The sequence below is a fragment of the Nestor notabilis genome, unplaced genomic scaffold (assembly GCF_000696875.1).
Source record: "Nestor notabilis isolate BGI_N333 unplaced genomic scaffold, ASM69687v1 scaffold32973, whole genome shotgun sequence".
In the NCBI taxonomy this organism is placed as follows: Eukaryota; Metazoa; Chordata; class Aves; order Psittaciformes; family Psittacidae; genus Nestor; species Nestor notabilis.
Genome location: NW_009922937.1, coordinates 1 through 18,392, shown reverse-complemented (window position 1 = coordinate 18,392; position 18,392 = coordinate 1). Strand labels below are relative to the sequence as shown.

General features: G+C 38.5%; 1 protein-coding gene across 1 annotated transcript; it reads left to right on the top strand.

Moving 5' to 3' along the window:
- Positions 1-1,352: 1,352 nt before the first annotated feature.
- LOC104399301 (carboxypeptidase B-like) lies at positions 1,353-12,527 on the top strand (the record flags this gene model as incomplete). Its single annotated transcript, XM_010011878.1, has 9 exons — positions 1,353-1,423; positions 1,530-1,605; positions 3,000-3,124; positions 5,387-5,486; positions 6,947-7,048; positions 8,933-9,034; positions 11,267-11,377; positions 11,474-11,564; positions 12,288-12,527. Coding segments are annotated over exons 1-9 (1,018 nt in total), but the record flags the coding sequence as incomplete, so codon positions are not given.
- Positions 12,528-18,392: the final 5,865 nt, after the last annotated feature.

The window sequence follows — 18,392 nt, the reverse complement described above, 5'->3', positions numbered from 1 at the left end:
AAGCATAAAATGCTGCATTTTTGCTACACTGATTTTAGAAATATATTTCTAGGTATTCAAGATAAAAGGCTGATGCAGCTTTACTGAGTTGACTTCCAGAGAACCTCATAAAAAATTAGGTGCAGAAGTCTGATGTCACATTCATTCTTAAAATGGTCACTGACTATTCAAGTTTTTGCATTTTGAAACTGTAACTATGTCTTTTAATCTAAGATGAATATATATTAATTTTCTAATAATTTTTCACATTATATGATATGCATATATATAGATTTCTGCAAAATAGCAGACATGGAGTCAAAGAACATCTTCAAGATTACCTGTGTCTGAACCCTTTCAATTTGCCTGGTCACTTAAGCATAACAGAACACAGAATGGAGCTCCTAAATTCCATTCTTTATATATGTATAAACCAATTCATTTAGAGGCTTGCTGTCAAAAACATCAGTCACCTCATGACACAGCTTCAACAAACAATTAACTTTACGTTTAATGCCAAGTACTCATTAATGAAAACTAAACAGATGCAAGTACAGTGACACAAACACACTATTGTTTCTCAGATAGTTTAGGCACAACATGAAAGGTAAAGCTAAAAATGCTTTTGTATGACTACATTTCGTTTGGTCTTCTTGGCCTACATGTGTGCTTAATTTAAGACATTCACCTCTGATCCTTACATGATTAGAGAATATGCAAGATTATTATTACAGTATATGTGGAGCGTATGTACCACTGCACTGTGACTAGAAGTTTGTATGCTCTCAGTTCTGTAGACACCTGACTTAAGTTTCAGTGAAATGGCTCAGCAAAGAACAACCTCAGGACTTTTCTGTTGGGGGAAAAAAAAAAAATAAAAGAAGATAAATGGTACACCCCAATTGTGTTCCCTCTTCCTTCGTCAGTCAGCCCCCTATTATTCAGGAAAATGGACAATTCTGTGTGATTTAGACAGTCACACTGCAACAACACCTCACAGACTTCTATCATTGCATAAAGAAACAATAAAGTATTATAAAGTCTGTAATTCAGCAACCAAATGATTAGAGGGTTGAGGGAGGGGGGTGTTCAAAATTCACATACAACAGAAAAGAACAAAGTAAATTAAATTAACTTTCTCATACCAAGATTTTATCCAGCAAGATTCTTTAGCCAGTCCCCCTTTAGACTTTCAGCTATTTGCACAGGTGTGGAGTAAAACACACATTATAAACAGTGTTACATAAAACAAGGCCAAGGGAATAATCTGTCACTTGGTCAGTGGGTTGTTCTGGTATATGATTGATAAAAAGCAGGACAAAACAGGTTATAAAAGCAGCATAGAAGAACTGAATTTTCTTTAAAAAAAAAAAATGTGGGCACTCTCGGTTCTCATAGGTGCTGCAGCTGTTTCTGCTCACCTGCAGGACCTTGCCTTTGATGGGTAAGAACAGACATCAGGTTTTATATCGGCACAATTTCTTTTGTATGAGCAAAAGCCTTTCAACTGACTTACCTGTTTCAAATCCAATCTTCTTCTCTCCTTTCAGGCAAAAGGTATTCCGTGTGATTCCACAGAATGATGAGCAGGTGGGAATCATCAATTCACTTAGCAACAACATGCAGGTAAAGAACATGGGGAAAGGGCTATATTGTATTTGCAATTAACATTTCTCCTTTTGTTCAACTAACATATCATAACAAAAAAAAAAGCATGCTACTACATTAAAGACCTAATCCTGATACCATTCAAGTCAGCTGAAGTATTTCTTCAGAAGGAACAGGACAAGGTAATAAAGCTAGAGCTGTACAAATACATTCCAACACCTTCCTAGAAAGCCTGGTTAACCCAGTCCAAACATCAAAGTGCCCACCAGAATTTATTAATAGAACAAGTTAATCTGAAAGCTGTGTTCAGTGTGGCGTGCTTTCAAGAATGCATAGATAAAACATGGAAATTCCAACTACCACAACTTTTACCATTACAGGCAAAACATTTTCCTCATGTTAATAATATAAAAATCCCTACTCCCAACAAATTAACTTTTCTTTGACCTCTAGTCTCTCATGTCATCTTTTCTGACTTTCCTTTAAAGCTTCTTTTCTCTCCAACCAAGTTGCATGTTTCTTACTGACCTTGAAGTAAATATATGATGACACGATGACATGAGGAAAACAATAAAGACAGCAAATATGTTTTCAATATTTCTCTTCAGCTTTGATGTTGTAAAATAGCTGTTAGTGAAAAAGACACCATTATCTGTAGGATAAAAGGATGGTATTTCTAACGAAGTACAGATGTGGAGAACTATCATCAACAGGCTAGTATAGCATGCTGGAACAGCATTCTGTAGAATTATATACTATTGCAATGGTGCTGCCAATATCAAGAAAATTAATATACCATGCTGGCTTTTAAGTCTGTAGTATAAAGGGATTGTTTTCTTTTAAGCAAAGAAAGGATCATAGAACTACCATTGTTACACAAAGCAATCAGTCAGGACTGATGTGGTAGTATATCCTGGAAGAGCCAACTCACTTGAAGACACATAGTTCATGAATATGCCCATGAGCCCCAATTTTCTTTACATTCACAAGATGAAAGGCTGAAAAGTCATTAAGTTGGCAAACCAGCTTTGCTTTCATTGGCCTTTAATAAGGCACTAAATCCTGAGCTCTGGAAGCTGACTTCAGCAAAAATATGTCAAATAGTAATAGCATTGTCATTTTTCCACCTGGAACTAAACACCTTCCAAAGGTATAGATTCCTCATACCGACTTCAGTGAACTGAGTCTTAAAGGCATTCATACAGACAACAGTCTTTCTCATCTGATTTATGTAAAATATTCACAAAGCATCCCTCTGCTACTGAATCAGGAGCCTGCTTCTAAGGCTTATAGGCAAAAAACTCCAAAGAAATTAATGACAATCAACATCACCATCACACATATGCACACCTAAAAATCACAGCCATATGTATGTATTTATTTGTTTATGTATTCCTTTGGTCTTCTTTTAGGTTGACTTTTGGCAGCCAGCCTCTGCCACACTGGTAAGGCCAAGAATGCAAGCGGATTTCCGAGTTGAAGCTGACAAGTCTTTCGAGGTTGAAGATCTTTTGAAAGAAAATGGAGTGGAGTATAGGTAAGTTTGTTCTCACTACTGTATTTTGAATAGAAGGAAATAAAATACTGGGGAAAATGTGTTTGATCTTTACATATTGGTCAACTGATCTCTCTGTTACAAACTTCATCATGCCTGTGGATGCTTCTACTGAGTTCAGTTTTCCCACAGCTGTTCAAATGAACTGTAGCTGCTCTGCTTAAGGGGTGAGGTGAAATGCTGATAGTGGTAATAGGCAGGAAGCAAAGACTTACTACCAGGAATTTCTCAGAGGTGGAAGTTCATTGCAGTAGGCAAGGCTGGACTATGGAGGGAAAAAGAAGGATTTCTCACTAAAGACAAAATTCAGCAAAGGTCCAGAAAGAGCCAGAAAGTGCACCAGATGGCTTTGCATGATAGTATCAGGGAACTGAAGCCAGAAAATGGTGAGCCCCAGGGGCCACCATGAGGGGCTCCCCACGGAGTTCTCTAAGCTGCAGAACAACAGCTAGAGGAGCAAAAAAAACCCCAACTTGTGCAAAGAGAAGACAGCTACCACCTGAAGGACCAAGAGAGTAGGGAGAACAGATTCCCAAGACAGCCTTGGGCTCACTCAAGCAGACACATGGCAAGGATTTCTCCAGTGAGAGATCTCTTAATTGGCTTAACTATTTCACAAGTATATCACCCAGAAGTAAAAGAACTCTGAGTTTCCATGACTGAATACAACTGCAGCCTAAGTGGAGGAAATAGATCACGCTGCCACATTAAACATCCCTGAGAATTGAAGCATTGTAGTGAGTAGCGCCAACCAGAGCATAAGGAGAAAAGAGCCAGATCAGGAGAAAAGAGCCAGACCAGCCATCTGCTTCTACTTCATGTCTTCCAGTTAAGCTTTAACCATAGATGATAAGCTGACTTTGGGCTGAAGTGGAGCAGAGTTGTCTGTCTTCGTTCTTCTTTTAGCTCCACCTGAGCACTGCAGATTGGCTCAGCCCAGCTTATCAGGCTTCTTCAATGGGTAATGGATATTTTGTTAACATCATGTATTCAGACACTGAAAGTCAGTGTTACTTGATCAAATTCTCATTACTTCATTTGGCTGAATTGAGAGTTTTTGTCTCTCAGCTCCACTGTTGTTGCTGCTAGACTAAACTCCTTCATTGTACACCACAGTTCCCATGAAACAAAGCTTTTACAGTCTGCTAAATCTGAGGATAATCCATCCCTAAACTTACTGTCCTCATGTTAACCATGTCTGATCTGGATGCCAGGGGGGGAACAGAATCTAAAAACACTCTAGAAGAAATAATTTTTAATAATATCACATCCCACATACAGCACAGGAATCCAGTTTCAGTGGAATTTCCTCTTTGGCAAAGGAGGAGTTACTGTACATATGTTAGTTTTTCCTATAATATTCACAAACTCCCTCAGGTCCAAGTACAAATCTTTTGATTGCAACAAAGGCCATAATGTCTGGACGGCGTCCCTGACAAACTTGAATGAAGCGTCCTTGTGTCAACCAAGCTGTTACAATTCTTTTGAAGTGCAGCTGCAATGCCATGACATCATGTCAATGTAGTCATTTGCACTCTTTGTTCTGAAGGCTGGTGGTGCCTCACAAACTGGCCTCCTGCTCTTTCTTCTATCCAAATCACAGGTCATCAAGGACATATCCTGGATCAGTAAGGTTAGACATGAATGTTAAGACAAGCACTGGAAAAACAAGAGGACTTCATTTTTTGATAGCCAAGGTTGAAATATAAGCAAAAGGTCCTCAAGAGTACGCTCGACAATAAGCTCTGCCTTTGTGTCAACCCCAGGGAAAATGAACAGTAGAGTTCCAACCAAACCAGACAGGATGCTGGGGTTTTCTTGACATTGTGTGTTCTACTTTCACAGCGCAACTCACATGCAGTAAAGTAGCTTGGAGGATGGATAATGCCACCTGCAATAGAGCTGTTAAATCACACCTAAATTTTGGAAGCTTGGTTTGGTCTTCCTAAACCAAACCATTGCCACCCGGGAGGTTTGTTAGTGTGGGACTAAGTAAGCAGGTGCTAATTAGGAGGAACCTATTGCTCCCTGATCATTCTGGTGGGAAGGTTGAGACAGAACGTAGGTTGAAATTTGAACCTTATGTATCTTATTTTCAAATGCATAAATCAAACACCCTACATTTCAGTTCACAATCTATGTGGAATTAATTCCAGGAAGACCCTGAAATGTCTACCTGCTGCTTACTCTCCTGCTAGCAAATCTTATGTTTCTCTTTACACTTTTCATGGTGCTTTATTGCAGAGTTCTGATCGACAACGTGCAGGCTGCACTGGATGCCCAATTTGACAGCAAAGCTCGTGCCACTGGACACAGCTATGAAAAGTACAACAACTGGGAAACGGTAAAGTCTAGAAGTTTACAATTTTATCAGCCCCTGTAGTCAAAATGGCTTCTGATATGCTTCCAGCCTTTTTCCCTTTTCCTCTTCTGTTGCATCAACTAATATGACAGCTCCTTTTCCAAACTCTCCTTCCTCTTCTCCTTTATTGCGCATTACTGAGGTAATCTGTATAACCAATTCCCCTACACCTATATCCTCTAGTTCTGCTCCCAGTGATGCAAAGACTGTCAGAAATCCAATGACCAGCCTGACATGCTTCACTACTAATTTGGTCTTTCCTTTTCATTCCTTCTTCCATCTCCTCTGCCAAAAAACCTGATTTATTTCCCTGCCCCAATTCTAGCTCTTCATCTTCCACCATGAGCTCTCTGCTCCTCCCTCCTTTTTTCACAGCCATGCTTATTTTTCCTGTCACATAATCTTGACCGTGTCACTCTTCACATCTTTGCAGTGGCCCCTTATCATCCACTGCATCACAGTTCTTAAAAGTATGACAATCTCCCATTCAAGTCCTCCCTTGCAAAAATCTTTCATTTTTGTGACGATCATTGCCCACTAAGCACCCGTTACATTTTCGAACAAGAAAATGTATTTCCTCTCCAGGCAGTATCTATAGAACATATACAAAACTAATCAATTTTCTTCCACCACAACTCTCCTAAAAAACCACCCAAAAAAGTCTCCTTTTACAAGGCTATTTAAAAATAAGAACAAGAATACCTCTGAGTTAGTAAAGCTTATTGGCATACAAAAAACCCCTAACATCCATAATGTTAAGCATTATTTCTAGTATTTCTTTGTCAGTTTGTCTAGATCTGTCTGCTGTTTCCTGTCTTTTTCTTAGTTTCTAGATAGCTCTTTGAGCATGAAATTGCTTTTTTGTGTGGATGTGACAACATTTTCTGTGAGCTTCTGAAGGCAACTGTAACAAAGGGAATCGGATCCAATATTAAGATAATAAAGGCTGTTATTACTTCCCTTAAATAATAAATAGAATTAAGGAGATATTAGTTCTTTTGTATCTGGCATTGGTGGACTGTTTCTACAAATCCGTGCCCAGAACTTCTGTCAGTAATTCAAAAATGATGAATAAAAACCATAAACTGAAAACATTACAACATACAGAAGATTTAAGGCATTCCATTTACTTAGCTAATGAGAAAATGTTTTCTTTTGTTAAGAGAGCTTTAGAGGTGACAAGGTTAGAAGTATATAGGATCAGCATTCAAAGAGTATTGTAATCCACTAGCCATACTCCAATGACAGGTTTAGAGAAACTCATACTAGAAAATCTTAATTCAGACATATAGCTCTAGTACAAGTAGTAATTAATTCTTGGAAATCTACAACCTGTATTAAATATTAGGTCAAGTTAGATGCTCTGGCTTGAAGTCTGTGAATTAATTAGCCTGGACATGAGGAACAGAGACAACAGTAAATTTAACCTCCTTATTAAACAGATAGCTGCTTGGACTGCTGATATTGCTGCTCAGAATCCAAACCTTGTCTCTCGCAGTGTAATTGGGAAAACATATGAAGGACGGCCAATATACCTTCTCAAAGTAAGTGCTTAGACTTCTTTGTGCCAGACTTCTCTACTAACCTCCCAAGATTCTGATGTCTATTAAAACACCAATGATGCTAAGATCATATTATACATTTTGCAGAAGATATAATACATTTTAAAAGGGGCATAATGAATTATTAGAAGATCAGACATATAAATTCAAGCAAATTCCTGAAAGCTGTTTGAATGATCATCTACCTTTATATTCTCTCCATCTGTTGTTTGTAAACACATTTACTCTGAAAGGATCTACAAACGTCAGTCTTTCTAGCAATAGGGAACAAATTTGTTTGTATCTTCATCAAATATAATTTTCTGCTGGTTTTGGCTGGGGTAGCATTAATTTTCTTCATAGTAGCTGGTATGGAGCTATGTTTTGGATTTGTGCTGGAAACAGTGTTGATAGTTCAGGGGTGTTTTAGTTACTCTTCAGCAGTGCTTATACAATCAAGGCCTTATCTGCTCCTCACACCATTCTGCCAGCAAGCAGGCTGAGGGTGCACAGTAAGTTGAAAGGCGACAGCCAGGACAGCTGACTCCAACTAACCAAATGGATATTCTGTACCGTATGGTGTCATGCTCAGCAATAAACTAGGGGGAAGGTTAGGTAGTGGGGCTGCTGCTCAGGGACTGGCTGGGCAATTGTTTTCATTTGCATCACTTGTTTTCCTTGGGACTTACTGCTCTCTCATTGTTATTTTAATTTTATTTTTTAATGTTTTATTTCCATTATTAAACTGTTCTTAGCTCAACTGTCGTGGTTTAAGCCCAGCCGGCAACTTGGAACCACGCAGTCGCTCGCTTAATCCCCCCCTTTTCCTTCCTCCCCCCGCTCCCGGAGGGATGGGGAGGAGAATCGGAGGAATGTAACTCCCACGGGTTGAGATAACAGCTCTCCAGTAACTAAGGTATAATACAAACCACTACTGCTACCAATAATAATGATAAGAGGAATAACAAGGGAAAAGGACACAACCGCTCCCCACCCGCCGACCGATACCCAGCCCGACCCGAGCAGCGATCTGGGCCTTCCGGGTAACTCCCCCCAGTTTATATACTGGGCATGACGTGCTGTGGTATGGAATACCCCTTTGGCCAGTTTGGGTCAGGTGTCCTGCCTCTGCTTCCTCCTGGCTTCCCCTCCTCTCTGGCAAAGCATGAGACTGAGAAAGTCCTTGGTCAGAGTAAACATTACTAAGCAACAACTAAAAACATCGGTGTTATCAGCATTGTTCCCAGACTGAAAGTCAAAAACACAGCACTGCACCAGCTACTAAGAAGGAGAAAAAATGACTGCTGTAGCTGAACCCAGGACATCAACCCACAAGTTTTCTCACTTTTACCCTTCCAATTCTCTCCCCTCTATGCTGCCTGGGAGGGAGCGAATGAGTGGCTGTGCGGTGCTTAGCTGTTGGCTGGGGTTAAACCATGACAATTTTTTTGATGTAACTCTTCGAATAAATAAGATGCAATGACTTAAATAAAGGTGAAAGAATAACCATAACTTGCCCAAAATCGCATAAGCAAACAAGATCAACTCTCAGAGACAGTACAAGAAATAAGTCAACAGTGCAGAACAATCAAATAATAGGGAGAAGAAGCTTCTCTAATAAAAATTAAATTATTAAGTATTTATTGTTTTAGCTCGAATATCATGGTCAGCTACAGATAAGAGCACCCTATAGGTTTCAATTTAATCAAGGAATGCTATAATTGTATGAAGTTTGACTTCTTAGGTCAGGAAGCTGACTGACTTGTTCTGCATACAAATTGTTTTATTCAACACCTGTGTTTTCTTTTGCTTTCTTTTTGGTTTGGGGTTTTTGGTTTGGTGGGGGTTTTTTTGTTTGTTTTTGTTTCATTTTGTTTTGTTTTCTAGATGGGAAAAAGTGGTCCAAATAAGAAGGCCATCTTGATTGATTGTGGTTTCCATGCAAGAGAGTGGATCAGTCCTGCTTTCTGCCAGTGGTTTGTGAAAGAAGTCAGTAAGCTTAATGATGAAAAAACAATTTTAAAAATGCAACCATTTTTAAAAAAAATCTGAAGTGAGCATCAGGAGCTGAGGCCACTGCAGATTGACTTTTACCTCTAGATACCTGTCTGCACAGCCCTTCTCTCACCTCATATGGTTAGGGTGTAACTGCTTAAACCAGATCTTAATGGCTGGACCTGTAATCTTTCAGTAGTTTAAGACTACGCAAAAGCATGTGTAAGAAAGAGACAAGCAAACAGGTCCAGTAATGCTAGAAACATAGTAATTTTCTCTATATGGTTGTAAGGAGTAGGGAATAATGAAATTCAAGGGGACATCAGAAGGCACCTGAACGCACATCAGAACAGCCATCTTCCTACAGCATCAGGTGCTGTATTCCCTGCAACCAGCTTTACTTGGTAAGGCAACAGAGAGGATGGAAACCTGTCCTCCGCTAAGCACAGAGTGCACTGAGGAAATGTACCCAAGAGAGAAGGAAGACTACAGATGAAGCTCCCTAAACTCCACTCGGGAAGAAGGAAATGCATAAGCACCCCTTTGAGCAGCCACTGCAAGCTGCACAGAATGGTTTCTAAAATGTGAAACCATATTCAGGATAGAACTGCACAGGTAAAAGTACCTTCACTTCAGGCTGGGATAGTTTAGGCCTTGAATTAAGTGATTTTATTTCTTTTGAATTTCCTTCTCCTCACCATCAATTTAAAGCAGGTGGGACTTATCAAACACTGTATGGTCTTTTCTACAAAGAGGAGGTATATTCACTCTCAGTGGGGGGAGATCAATCAACTTAGCAGAACAGTTTGCTGATTGAATCTCAAATTTTGTATTTTTCCTGCTGGAAGATTGAAGAAAACCAAAAAACAACACCTACTAAAAGAACCCAAAACAAACAACAAACCCAGAAACAGCAGCTTGGATTTAAAATCCAAGCAAAGGAAAGCCAAATTACGTGAATGACCCATGCTGGCAGAGGCATTTACTGGTGGCAAGTATAATCTCAGTCTTATCAGCTAGCCATGCGGTTTTGTGTAGGGAGCAGTGGAAATTGAAAGTGACATCTCAGTGGAGTCAATGGGAATGTGATTTCATTATCTCCTAATAAGGCTGCAGACAGTATGTGCTACCATTTTTCTCTTAGCAAATCACGTCACTACAGCTGTCATTTTCACTGTCTGGTCACTTAATTCATGGGTATACCTGACACCAGCAGTGGCTCTGCTCAGTGGATCCAAGTGTGGATAGGCAGAAGTGCTTTAGAAGTGCAGTCCTCTGAGCATCATCAGCGGTTCACTTGGGATTGCTTCTAGACACGAAAGTAAAAAAAAAAAAACACTACAGAAAAACATGAGCGAGGTGGATTATCATATGTACCTCTCTCAAAAAACAAGCAGGAAACAAACGAAAACCAGGAAAAGTAAGTTTTAGTGATCTGAAACAGCTTTTCTAGCTTCTACATACAACCTTTCCATTTGCTAGTGACAAGACAAAAGATGCCTTTCTCCATTGCATTGCTCCTCATGTTGTCCTTTAAGTCTGTGTAAAAGAAACAGAGCAAATTTCCACGATCATTGCATGGTCCCTCGACACTGATATAAATCTGCAAACAAGCATACAAATGCCAGGCCATGAACAATCATGATATACAGGTTATGGCTAGAGTTATGTTTGTTATTCAATGTATGTGTCTGGAAAAGCACAGAGAAAAATCTGCCTCCTTACGAATATGTGCATCCACAGTATTATTATTGGAAATGTGTAAGGATGTTCTTTGGAAATACTCTCCTTAATTTTGATTGTTGCTGAAATTTCTCTGCAACACAGATATAAAAAATTATTTTTCCTTCTCACATAAATTAAAACCAAACCAATCTAAGGATGTAGAGAGAATGTATGGACAGAAACTTTGCTCTGTCTGTAAAAAAGAAACTAGCAGATGGAAATCTCCAGTGATATTTTATCCCGCTGAAAACCAACATTGCTTCACCATATAATTTATTTATGAGAATAAGATGGCTTTCTAACAGCAGTGTGGTTTGAGTCAGTGTAAATTCTCTAAATATATGTAATATCAGAGAGCTGCCACCTCACGTGGTGGAGTGACCTAGATGACTTTCACCACCACATTCATTAACAACCAATTCAGACCCAGGCCTTTAAATACATGCAGAAGATACAGCTTTATGAAGGCATCATCATCTTTTTCTACTTCCCTTCAACTAGGCTGTTGAGACCTATGGAAAAGATACTGTCCTGACCACACTTCTCAACAGCTTGGACTTCTATGTTTTGCCTGTTGTTAATATTGATGGTTATGTTTACACTTGGACAAATGTAAGTACATTCTTCTTTCTCAAGAGGAGTATTGCTGCAGAAGCCAACTGTTAGAACGTTCTTAGTTTTGATCTGTGCTTCACCATTCTATTTCAGAACCGCATGTGGAGAAAGACACGCTCTAAAAATACTGGTAGCCTTTGCGTTGGTACAGATCTCAACAGGAATTTTAATGCTGGCTGGTGCAGTAAGTGTCTCCTAACAATAGCTGCAAGTGACCACACATAGGTGAAATAACCAAGATGTAATTATGGATTTTGCCTACCTAATGGTTGGTCCAGCTCAAGCTTGAGTGAACACTACCAGTACAGCATTGTGGAGCAGCTTGTGTTCAATTTTGGAGTAGTTTTGGGCAAAAACCAGACTTCGGTTACAACTAGCATCATCAGTATGGCTACTTCTATGAACATATATATACACGCAAACATGCATATATATGCATACACACTTACACACGTCTACACACATGTATACATATATACATATGCACACACACTTCTATAAGTTCAGAACAGAAACAAAAATATTTTTCTTTTAGTTGGTTTCACTAGGTGGAGAGGGGTCTCTTTTGAGTGGTTTCACTTGGCTGTTTCCTGGAAGCATCTAGAAATGGGGGATACACAAGGAGAGGACTGTTTACTACTGAAGCAAATCAATATCCCAAATCAGTTACATAACATAGGACTTTACATCAATATTCATATTCTTCCAATTATGTACACTGTACAGGCCGTATTTATTCAATGCTGTTATGTTGCCCAGGATCTTAGCTATGCAATAAAATATTCTTTCTGATATGGCATGTGTGTCAGTAGGATTTCCAAGGCTTATCTATGAAAGTGGTATAACATGACTCTCCTAACAACCACTTTTGTCATTAAATACTTAATAAATTCAACTTTCTTCCCAGCAACTGGGGCCTCAGACAACCCCTGTGATTCCACTTACTGTGGCTCTGCACCTGAGTCTGAAAAGGAGACCAAGGCTTTGGCTGATTTTATTCGTGAACATCTTTCTACAATCAAGGCATACTTGACGATTCACTCGTATTCCCAGCTGCTACTGTTTCCTTATTCATATACTTACAATTTACCATCGAATTACGAGGAACTGGTAAGTCTCTGTCATTTTGACATAATGAAAAGCATAAGTAAAAAATCACTTGCTATTTAGGTCCATTTAACTTCGAGCAGTTTCTTTAACATCTGGAATGAATCTGTATTGCCAGTTTTTGAAAATACTTTAGTCTTTCATAGCAAGAACAAGGGAAAACCATAATCGCTTAAAGATAGTTCAAGCACAGGATAAACTTAAGAGCCTTATTTAATTTCCACATACACAATGAATTTGCCACAAAGTCGGATTAGTCTTACAGTCAGGCTACACAGAAATACACTATGCTGTACAGCACTGCTTCTTCCCGACTCAGGAGGTGGCTGTGTATGTAGCTTTAGTACATTACATAGAATTATGCCCTGTAAGTCAAGCTAACAGCTTTATAGCCTGTAATAACTATGAAATGACTTGAACTCGTGTCATTAACAGCTGACAAGGATTTCTGTCTACCACTTCCTACCCAACCTTAGTCCTCATTGAAGTAAAATGGCGAAACTCCTGTTGATACAGGTTCAGGACAATGCAGCAGTTTTTGTCAGAAGTATAATTAAAAACAGTTAGATTATAAACCATCTAGTTTAAGAACAGTTAGGTAAAAAGTTTCAGTTCTGAGGCCTTTATAAACAGGCCTTGATCCAAAGACACCTTTTATTTGGAAAACAGAAAAGGATGAATGGTGTTTTAAAGGACACCACCTCTTTTATTCATCCTAGAGAAAGGCCATGCTCTAATGCCATTTAAGTAAGATAACAGTCTGGAGAAAATACATATATATATGGTGGTGTTTTTTTAGCCTTAAAAACAGAACGTCTATAAAAGTTGTAAACATCTTATAAGGCCAGAAATCAACAATGAATAATAAAATTACTTCACTTCTGTGGCATATTACCAATTAGAAGCTGTTGGCAGGGAAAACAACATAGCAAGGCAAAACAAACAAATCTTGATTCCCCCTCTTTCCTGGATGTTGCCACAAGTCCAAGGCAACAACACAGTGTGTGGATCTGCTGTGCAGGTTTGACAGATTTATGAGTGCTCCCAAATAGATGTCTTGATTCTGAAGGAAAAATACAAACTGTGGCCAACAGTGAAGTTTCCTGTTACTTTTTTTACAGCTGAAAAGAGAGGATTAAATTAAGATGAAGATTTTGTTTTCTTAATTTATATTCAAGAAACTTTTTAATTGTAATTATTCCAGGGAATTGTAGTAATTTCTTGTCGCCAATTTTTACAAAACCTTCATATTTCACACATTGCAGTTCTGCCTAAAGTAATAAAACAACACAAAACCCTTGAAGCTGCTTTGTTGTCAAGATCACAAAGTTCCCATGTGTTAAAGATTTGCATGACATTCTGCCCAATTTTTTGAATCACGAGGAAATGTGATGAAACATAACTAGAAGTACAGCACGTTTCTCACAGTATTAAATGAAAAAAGTTTACACTGACAGCTCATTATTAAAACAAACCTTAACAATGAGAAAGAACTTATGTGGTTTTTCAAGGTTTTCAATTTTTTTTATTAAATTCTAATTTCAAATTAGCAATGTCTTAATACACACTAAAATTTGATACCCATACTAAGGTTCTACAACTTTCATCAATAAAAACTCTCTTTTCCTGCCATAGACAGTTTTGCTATTACCATTCAGCATTAAAAAAATACAGCTCAGGAATGCAGGCTATATATTTCTCTTCAACAATTTGAATTCACTTTGTAAGTTAGTCTCTCCAACACCATTTTATCATATATTTTAAACCAGGCAAACTCCAAGAGGGAGTTCTATTATTTTCTACTACAAAGTAATCACAAATCTCACAACCATGACGAAGTGACCTTATGAGTTTCTTTCACATATTAATTTAGGGAAAATATTTCCTCTGTTGGTGATTCCAACAGAAAGACACCAGAATCCCAGAGGCATTCAACTTGTGCAGTATTTGATTTTAACATGGGAAGACTTCTTGTCAAAAATCCTTCTTTTGGTGCGTGAGATCAGAACGTCACCCAAACAACATTGCTTGTAGCTGGGATAATTAAAGAGAAAGGGCCTAATTCATTCCAGTGTCAGTCAGTTAAATAGAAAGAAAGACTTCAACAGGCTCTGGGTCAGGTTCGAAAGTGCAGCTTTTCAGGTTACTTGAAGTAACTAATACACATTCATTTAAGCTGCAACTAAAGAAAATTTAAGATTTTCAATCAACAATTGTACTTGCTTGAAATGAGACAGCTACAAAAAGAGGTATTGTTTTGTATGCCAACTGTGTTTCGTGTCTAAAAGTTCTGTCTAGATTCAGAACTTAGAGAAATGCTGAAGAATAAGAATCTTAACTTTTAATAGAAATCGTTTGGGCAAATAAAAGGACCATAAATAATTTTTCAAATGAAGAAGCAAAATTTATAGTGCTATTATCTTATCTTAGATATTATTTTTAACCCTGACAGATCTAATAAATTAAAGGAAATACAGTTGCAATTTCTTACCTCTTTCAGTGAGCAACTGGACATGTGTTTAAACAAAAACCTCACATGTCTGTTTATCATTAACAAGATTTTGTTTCATTGTATTTAATTAAAGGTAGCGTAACACCATGGGGCTTTAGCTGTATTCCAGTGTCTGAGACATAGAAGGGCATAAAAATTGAGTAATTTGATACTGAAGACACTAAGTCTGCAGAAGAGAAAGATCTAGAGATCGCTTGTAACCTTCCTTTCCTGCAAGTGTACTGAATAGCACGTCCTTGGGGCTTAAAAGATCTTTTCTGCTCACAGCTTCAAGAAATCACCAGAAAGTGTAAAACCAATCTGGTTTTGGTTTCTCAAGTAGACTAGAGCTCTCTGAGAATCCCAGACATCCTTTATGTTCCATTGCACTGCCATAGCAAATCAGAACAACCTCCAACTTGCTTTGAGTTGGGGATTAGAACTATCCCTCAACCACCTCTAGCCTTGGGGTGTAAAACATGATGAAAGTCATGTACGTCTCTTCCTTCCCACAACTTCCCACTCTTCATAGATGCAAGAGGATCTCTGAGCATTTAAACCCCACAACTCCCAAGGATTTTCCTAAAACTTTTCTCCCTTTATTCAGGGTTGTCATTTCCCACCCCTGCCCCAGGGGTGTTGCACAAAACTTTCATTGTTATCCAAAAAAACAATACTTGAACAACAAAAACACCCAAGACAGGAAAATCTAGGTCAGGAATTTCTCAGAAGTTACACAATATTCTTATGATGACACCCCAAAAGAAGTATGCACTCCTTTTGGTGAATCACATTTTGCCTGCTTCATAATCCTCTTGACTCATTCTTTACTATACCCTGGAGTGTTACCCTGCACACAGAACACACAGTTAAATCCATTTCCTACAGAGAACAGAAGCATTAGCTTTTTAAAATTAAAAAAATGTGGTTGGCAAGACCAGTATGTCTCCACACCTCAAAAAGATTATTTTCATCTTTATTTTACTACCCACATTTTTGTCCTCTTGCAGTAAGAAATTCTGCATTTAACAGCACTTGTCATAAACAGTTCACTTAATTGTATTTTTTAATCAGTTCATATTCTGGCCTTAGCTTCCTATTAGGTCACACTATGCTTTCCTCATTTGCAGCAGACAAATCTAGCTTTATCAATTCTTGTTTGTATTTAAATTGGCTCTGAACTATGATTTGATAGAGCGGAGGAATGCGTATTGTGACCTTCCTTCTTTTCCAGGTTCAATTCCATCTCTCAGTTAAACAACAAACTCAGTGCCAAATCCATGTCTGCAGCCAGCTCATCCTTTTTGTCAGATAAATGGAGAATATTTTAGTTTGGCAAGCTGCAGAATATTAATTTACAACCCAAGATAATTTTCTAGACACAGTATTTCGGCTTGTATTATTTTAACACATACTGGCCACATTGTTTATTGTTTCAGCTCACCAAAATTTACCTTTCATATAAGGTTGGTCTAGCATTTAATTTCCTCTTGAATGCTTAAAATAGGATATAGTAGGAAGCTGAGATATGCCCAGAGTCTGTACAGCCTGCAGGAAGAGTGAATTTCAAATACATTGTATGACTTTGTTAGTATCAGTCTGATTACTTAACCTGATACCTCGGAGCAAAGTCCTGAATGTGCTTAAGACATATGATGACCTGTTGGTAAGAATTTCTGAAGAGCAAAAATCCTAACAGATTCAGACATGCCAGTGAGGAGTTGCAACCTATGCTGTTGTTGTACCTGTGCTGTTGCAAACTCCCGTGATTGTCGTACTTGTTATAAGTGAATATTGTTAAAGTCAACTAGGAAGTGCAACAAACAGGAAAGTGAGCAGAAAAGCAGTATTTGGAATAGGTTTCACAGCTCCTCCACCAAACGTACCACAACAGATGTCCCACAACTGAACTGTTCTGTATTAACAGTCTTAAAATTGTGAAAAGAATGGGGTTTAGTCGTAGCATCTTCCAGATGCAGCTCATGTATGAATCTGGCTGAAAGACAACAGTATCCAAAGAAGTGTAGGGCACAATCACCTTAACTCAAGTCACACTGAAAAGCCTCTCACCTGGGATTGATTTCTTAAGCACTGTCAGACTGCCACAGAGAAACAGACTTGCAAAGAAAAAAGAAGCTTCATAGTAAAGTCCTCCACTTGGCTGAATTCCCTGGGCTCTTGGGGGACACGCTAAACTATGAGCAACAACAGAAAAGTTGTAAATTAACACATCAGTCGTGGATGCTTTGGAGGGGAGTCTGTTTTTATTGGCAAAACAAGAAGCCTCAGAAGTTTAGCTTCAACTTTGCAAATACCACATTTTCAGATTTTCCTTGAGGGTCATTAAAGTAGCATATGAGACCAAGATAAAGTGAAAATACAGTTTTCAGCCCTGGGCAAATCAGTTTGCAGTCCAGGAAGGGAAGAGAGCAAGAGGTCCAGTCAATCAGTGAAGAGGCTTCTCCAGAGCACTGTCAGACTATGAGGGCAAAGGGAGTTGTTCACATGCAGCAGCTGCATAATCAACATCCCTAAAGTGTTTCTAAGCAGCCGCAATATGCTGGCAAACCTAGCCTGATGATACAAGAGTAAAATGAGAAAGATGCTCCTCAAAATTTACCAATTAACATACAGAAGATGCTTATCCTGATAATTCATCTTTAGTTCAAAACTCCAGATGTGGTGAGAAAAAGAGGCCAGAAACTTATCTTTCATTAGGGGCTTATAACTGAAAAAAGAGGTTTAAAGGTTGTGAATTATGCAAGATAATGGCAACTAAGAACACACCTCTGCTGTCTCACTGGCCCATGCACTCTGTACAAAAGATCAAGCAAAATACTAGTAATTGCTGTGTAAACACAGATGGGTGATCAGTGCAGGGAACACTACCTTCTGCTGCAATGACCAGCTCACAAGTTCCACTGCAAGTCAGACCCTGAAAAGCCATTTCTGTCCCCAGTTACGAGGTATTAATTTGGAGTTATTTCTAGGACTTCAGGGCGCCAGTTGTTTCTCTGCTACTACAACTCTCAGCAAAATTTTCCTTATAATAGAGGGATTCTTAACAGTAAAAAAAAAAAACCAAACCAACAACCAAATAAACTCCAAACAAACCACATTAATTCCATTAAGCCAGTTGTGCAGAGATCTAGAAAATCACTCAGCTGCAAAGAGTAGCTTCAAAGGACAAAAAGATAACGAGATTTTTCCTTGCAGCTGTATTCCAAATAACACACAGGCTTGAAAATCCAAACTGTTTTTCAAAAGCTAAATATCACTATCCCTTTTAGGAAATGTTGGGCGTCATTTATATACATCTCCATAAATCTCCACATTACTTATTTTTATGGATGGTTTTAAGTAATTGTGGTATCTTAAAACAAAAAAGCAATTGTCCTGGGTTCAGCTACAGCA